The 6,458-nt window shown below is 40.7% G+C and overlaps 1 protein-coding gene across 1 annotated transcript in view; it reads left to right on the top strand.

Moving 5' to 3' along the window:
- The window catches only part of TEK (TEK receptor tyrosine kinase), a 49,685-nt gene that overhangs the window by 29,537 nt on the left and 13,690 nt on the right, over positions 1–6,458 (top strand). Inside the window, exons 4-9 of the mRNA XM_039567558.1 lie at positions 1,484–1,636; positions 2,471–2,602; positions 3,771–3,911; positions 4,112–4,240; positions 5,206–5,360; positions 5,618–5,759. Of these exons, the coding sequence (XP_039423492.1) occupies positions 1,484–1,636; positions 2,471–2,602; positions 3,771–3,911; positions 4,112–4,240; positions 5,206–5,360; positions 5,618–5,759 (852 nt within the window). The remainder of the gene's footprint in view (positions 1–1,483; positions 1,637–2,470; positions 2,603–3,770; positions 3,912–4,111; positions 4,241–5,205; positions 5,361–5,617; positions 5,760–6,458) is intronic.

The raw sequence follows: 6,458 nt of genomic DNA, 5'->3' as shown, positions 1-6,458 counted from the left end.
AAGTTTTACATTTCTAGGCTGTCTGAAATTTGGCTATAGTCAAATTGGTAGTATGTATGGTCATAGACAGCAGACGTCCTGCCTGATGCTGTTTACCTTCTAAATAATCTTTAAAAAGTGAAAAAAGTTGTTGCATTTTCAGTGTAACTGTAAGGGAATGTAGAAGGTAAGGACAATTTGATTCACAAGAGTACCATTGGTAATGGTCATTCAGCCATTCTAGTTTGCAAGTCAGAACAGGATCAGGGTGTCTGGGTTGTTAGTGTGAGCAAGTTGGGATTTGCAGCCTGGAGAAGAGAAGTCCACAGGGAGACCTCTACTGCAGCCTTCCAGTTCCTGATGGGAGCTGAAGGAAACCTAGAGAGGGACTTTTGACAGTGACAAGACAATGGGGAATGGCTTTAATCTGAAAAAGGATTGGTTTAGATCAGATACAAGAAAGAAATTCTTGTATCTGACTGTACTAGGTCACTGGAACAGGCTGCCCATAGAAGTGTTTGTTGCTCCATCTCTGGAAGTGTTGAAGGCCAGGTTGGGATGGGGCCCTGAGGAACATGATCTAGTGCAAGGTGTCCCTGCCCATGGCAGGGGGTTCAAAAGTAGATGATCTTTCAGGTTCCTTCGAACTCAAGCTATTTTAATGAGTCCCATACAGACATGCAGTACTCATAAAGTCACAGTTGTGCTGTGTGGGTTTGTTGGCAGATGACTTTGTTTGTACAGTGTGGATGAGCATGTGCGCAGTATTTTAGTGAGAGCTGGCTGAACCTGGCATTGACCGACTGCAGTAGCCTTCCTCTAACAGATTGGAGTGGAAATACTCCAAGGGGTCCTGGAGTTCAATGGATGCAGCTTCTCTTTGACAGCTACCAATGTTCAGATGTTGTTACTTGGTGATCCAGAGGGCTGGAAGAAGACAAAATACTTTTGCCTTATTTAGCAAACATGTATGACCAAGTACAGCAAAGCTAGAATAAAATTAACAGGCTTTTTGGTGAAAAAACCTAGAAGAGAGAGAAATATGTTAAGTCTGGGAAGAAAAGATAAAGCTATGCTGAGTTCTTCCTGCTTTGGTCTCCTAAGTAAATCTTTGTGCTAGACAGATTAAATTGGACCTGGCTGGCATTTGCTCTTCAACTCCAGTCACCCTAGAATCCTTATGGATTATTATCCCTCATTTCAGAAAAGACCAAGAAACAAAATGAACACCTTTAACCACTAGGCTCTTAGCAAAGCTGAATGTGAAGTTGTTTGTTCTGTTTATCTACTAAATGTCCTCAAGATCTATCTTTCCTCTACTTGCACCTCTCCAATTATGAAAAACCAGTATAGCTAAAGAGTTGTCAGAAAATTCATAATTAATACACTGATTCTGCTGTTTAGCTTGCCCCACCTGTACTTATTCAGTAACCAATGCAAACGAATTTCTTTATTTAGAGGGTGAATGACGTCTGTCTGTGGTATCTGTGTGCTCCTTCCTCAGGTTCCTTCATCCACTCTGTGCCCAGGCATGAAGTGCCAGGAGAACTGGAAGTTTCCTATCCTCAAGTTCAACCACAGGATGCAGGGGTTTACTCTGCCAGATATATAGGAGGAAACCTTTTTACTTCTGCTTACACAAGGCTTATTGTTAGACGTAAGTTCCATTAGTGTGTGGTGATGATTAAATGTTAAAAGTCAAAATGAATCTGAAATGAAACCAGAATCTTTCTTGACATATGCTGCCATCAGATTATGTCAGAAGAAAGTTTTACCCAAGAGTCTTTGGTATGAACTGATATTGATGTCAACAGCTGAGAGAGAAAAAAACTCATCAGATTTAAGTTCAACTCATCCTAGCTATTGCCAGGACAGCTAGCTCTTTTCTCAGTATCTCAGCTTTTCAAACACCAAGAATGAATGAAGAAGGTAATTCTTCACTGGGTCTCCCTGTTCCCTGTGGTGGGTTCTATCCAAACCTCATTCATCCTAAGGTTCATCCTCTTTAGCATACATTATTATAACTTCACAAACTACCTTAGCTTTAGTTAGCTCTTAAGGTTCACTTCCTACTGGATGAAAGAATGAGTTAGGATATTTTCCATTAAGTATTCTACAAACTTTGCTGCTCATGCTGCTGTGTCCATCAGATACAAAGAAAATTATATTCTGTTAACTTGGGTAGAAATATAAAATTCATGTGAAAAAATAGATAGCTGTTCAAATATCTCACACTGTAGAGAAAATATTTATGACGGTAACACACATTTCACTCATGAATATCCACAAGATGCTTCCAGAATTTGTGAATGAATGGATTTTGAAGCTACTGCTACCTTACTAACTACAGTTGTCCGGTTGGCTGGAGTATGGGGGTCCATATAGATTGTACTTTTATGTGTTTTATTGTTTGCCCTAAAAAGAATATTACAACTGGATGGGTTACTGAATAAGAAGACAACAAATATGTCATTATATTTTTCCATAAAAGGATGTGAAGCTGAGAAATGGGGCCCTTCCTGTAGCTTCCACTGCCCTTCCTGCACGAACAATGGCATTTGTCATGAAGATACTGGAGAATGCATCTGTCCTCCAGGTTTTATGGGAAAAACATGTGAGAAAGGTAAGTAAATAATATTTTCAGTGATTCCTTATTAATTTGTTCTCAGTAACAGAAACTGGCATATTATTGAGGGAAGCATCATATGGAGTAGCCCGGTTTTACTCTTGAAAGCTACAGCATTTACAGCTGGTGGTAGAGACAGAACAGAGTTGGGTGAGATGAACCCTGAATTCTGTTCTGGCTGTTCTTGCAGTTGTGATTTAATTTCTCTCTTTCTTTCTTCTCCTAGTAGAGACTACGTTGGTAGGGAAGATGAATGTTTCCAACACTTCTTGATCAATATGCACTTGGACAGTATGCCACCTAATATCTTCTAGGCTTCTTTTCTCACAAAAAGCTGGACCAGATGATCTTTTGAGGTCACTTTCAATCTGTGCTGTCCTATGATTCCCTTGAAATGAGTACACTCAGTGCTGCTGACTAACTTAAATGCGTGGTGGTACAGAACATCTTAAGGATACATTGGCCCTAGGAAATTGCCACAGGTTCCCTGGCTGCTTCTGAAGAAGCTGCTAATGTGCTCACAGGGTGCTTTGTCCCTGTAGGGACATCAACAGTGTATGTCTGTTTGTGCAAATCTGCATCTGTGGCAATTAGCTTGGATTCTGGAAAAGTTAGAGCTGGCATCGCATTGCTTTGACTTCTCCAAGCAACTTTTGGGTTCATTGCTAAATATGTATCCTTTTACTTTATTTAATTGTAGCGAAAATACTAGAGCTAAGCTGTTGGAATAGTTGACACCCAAACCACTCTAGCATAGCACTGATCTTATCATAAAAGCAGAAACCTTGTCATCAGCAGTTTCGCATGCATTCACTGCTAAGAAGAATATTTGGTTTTCATGGCGCTGCTTGTCCATTTTATATTAAAAAGGCTTATAAAGAGAATTTATTGCTGAATCTCTGTCCCCACAGATCTAAAGCAAGGGTGCTTGGCTGACAGATCTGCACAGTGAGAAAATTTTTTGTTTCTGCTGCCTGTACTTGACTATCAGAACAGCTGTGGCTTAAGTTGCTATGGTTGTTAATATATCTAGTATTTGAATGATCAAAGTGTTATTTTTACTTTAAATTCATGTTTTCTCTTGTCTAAGGCTGTATCATTAGAAGCACTAGCTCTTTTGCAGACAATGCTATTGGGTTATTCTTTCCCTCTCTCCCTTCAACAGCTTGTGGAGCCAACACATTTGGCAAAACATGTGAAGAGACCTGTAAAGAAAATTATGGCTGCAGAAACTATATGTTCTGTCTACCAGATCCATATGGTTGTTCTTGTGCTACAGGATGGATGGGACTGGAATGTGATAAAGGTATAGTTAAAAAAAAAAAAAAGAATGGAGGGGGTCCTTAATGTTCTGCACACAGGAAATACAGAAGGAAACCAAAAGAGGAGAATAATAGATGGTATTTTTTACAGTCATCTAAAATAATTTTTTCAGTAATGAGATTGAAAAATAATGGAACATATTTTATAGTACCTTTGCACTAACTGCAACATCTGTACTTGCAGAATGCAAACCTGGGTTTTATGGGTCAGATTGCAAACTCAAATGTAATTGTCACAATCGAGGAACATGTGACAGATTTAAGGGCTGCATCTGCTCCTTTGGATGGCATGGTCTGCAATGTGAAAAAAAAGGTAAAGAAAAGTAGTAAATGGTTGTTTCCAGTGTAACTGAAACAGATATTAATGCTGGTACAGCATTACTGCTCCAGGCTGGTATTCTTGCTCTGCCCACTACTTTCCAGGGGCCCAGACACTTCTGTACAGCCTTATTGCAATACAGTATTTTTAAGCCTCTGACCTATATGTTGCATTTAATCTGATTTTGCTTTCATTAGAGGTAGACTTTCAAGCTTTACTCCATCGGGCTTGACTGATCTTAACATCAATCCCTGACAAAAGTTGCACATCCGGCCTTTTATATAATCTCATGGTATTTTACCATTACCTCCCTCTTATTTGTCTGCATACATTCCTATACCATGAGTTTCATGACCTGAAAGTGATGACTGAGACACTAATACAACACCAGAGTTTGAAACTGCTCTGTCTCTCTGAGAGAAAGTAAAGTTTGCAAAGCTGAACATACCTTGTCTCATTGGATTCAGGCAAGGTGGTCCGTAAGATGTACTCAGCATTTATTATTTTAGCTGGATAAATAAAGTGATAAATCCCCTGATGATTTGTAAAACTTTACAAGAACAAAAACAAATAGAGAAGTAAGACTGTGATCCAACCAGCCAAACTATACTGTTGTGATCTGACTGGTCTTACAAACAGATTAAATAGAGAGCAAGTACGTACTGTAGGTCAGAACAAAATGCGTGCATGATTTTGCCATGGCTAGACTGTTTGTACTTAAAATGTCAGCAAGGAAGAGAGGAGAAGATTCACAAAAAGAAAGAAGAGTGAACACAGGGCTCATTCCTTCTCACATTATATATAAAATGATGTAAAAAATGTTGACTTTGCTAAGCATGATTCTTGCATATGCCCACGTGAGGGAAGGCAGAGCCAGACACCCACACTGCCTGCACACCTAAACCCATCTTTTTAAATGTCTGTTTGAAGGGTAATGTAGTACTATATATCTTCTGTAGGTTCAGCAGATTTTTCGCCTCAGATAGTAAATTTACTAGATCCTGTGGAACTCAATTCTGGCGTCGAGTTCAAGCCATTTTGTATAGCAACTGGGATGCCACTTCCTAAATCTGAAGAATTCAAACTCTTGAAACAAGATGGAACTGTCCTAAGGGTAGGCTCCTGATCAATTGCTTTCTTCTGTTTCCAGTGTTTTTATTGACTTTACCTGAAGTGAATGCATACTATGGTTTTCAAGCATAATATGAAATTTTGGTATTCTGGGATACCCCATGAAGTTCTCAGCATATATGAAAATATGGTGTTGACCATTATAGATGCGTTTTATAGATATTGCTAAACTCAAAGTATCATCGGAATACTCCAAAATGCCCAAATTTTTCAGGTCCTGTACATCTTTTGTCATTTCAGCCTGATGAAATTTCTACCAGTAATCGTTCTGAAGCCATGTTTAGAATTAATCGAATCCTGCCCGGTGATACAGGAACTTGGGTTTGCAGTGTACAGACAGTAGCAGGAATGGCAGAGAAACCATTTCAAGTTACAGTCAAAGGTAAAAGCAAGAATTTCTTCAAGTGCCTTTGTCTCTCTAATTTTAAGCACAACTTTATACTCTAGCATGGCTGAGCTTTCTGTTCTCTGCACTGCCGAAAAATGCCTTGTCTCAGTTTTGGAGACAGAACTTAAGGAGGAAACACTCCACAGTGAGTGTCTCCTCCAAAGGGAAAAGGGCTGCCCCTTTTCCTCCACCAATAAGACAAGTGGGTCACGGCAAACTAAAATGGAGAAAACAGTTTATTAACACACAAACAAAACAGGGTAGAACAGAAAAAACCCAAAAAACTCAAAATACAACAAATTCCCGGAGAGGGAACAGACATGCGGGCTCGGACTGGCTGGGGCCACCCTGCGGGCCTGCCGGGGCCACCTGCAGGCTCCCTGGACCGGCGAGGAGGGAAGGGAGACAGTGAGGCAAGGGAAGGGAAAAAGAACAAGAAAAAAAGCCCAGCAGAACCTTTTTCCCACTGGAACACAAAGGAAACCCAAAGAGCAGCACAGCGCTCCCGGTGCACTCCCTCCCGAGCCCCCAGCCCCCGAGCCGCTGGGCCTGGCCGTTCACCTGCCCCGCACTCGGTCCTGTGGCCCCGGCCCCGGGTCCAGCTCAAAGAAACAGCGCCTTGGGCATGGAGCGGATGGGTAAGGAATAAAGCGGCTTCATAACATCACCCCAGGACATTCCTGAATAAATATT

Source organism: Corvus cornix, chromosome Z (genome assembly GCF_000738735.6).
Source record: "Corvus cornix cornix isolate S_Up_H32 chromosome Z, ASM73873v5, whole genome shotgun sequence".
Classification (NCBI taxonomy): Eukaryota; Metazoa; Chordata; class Aves; order Passeriformes; family Corvidae; genus Corvus; species Corvus cornix.
The sequence above is the reverse complement of the archived record's forward strand: the minus strand, read 5'-3'. Positions and strand labels throughout refer to the sequence as shown.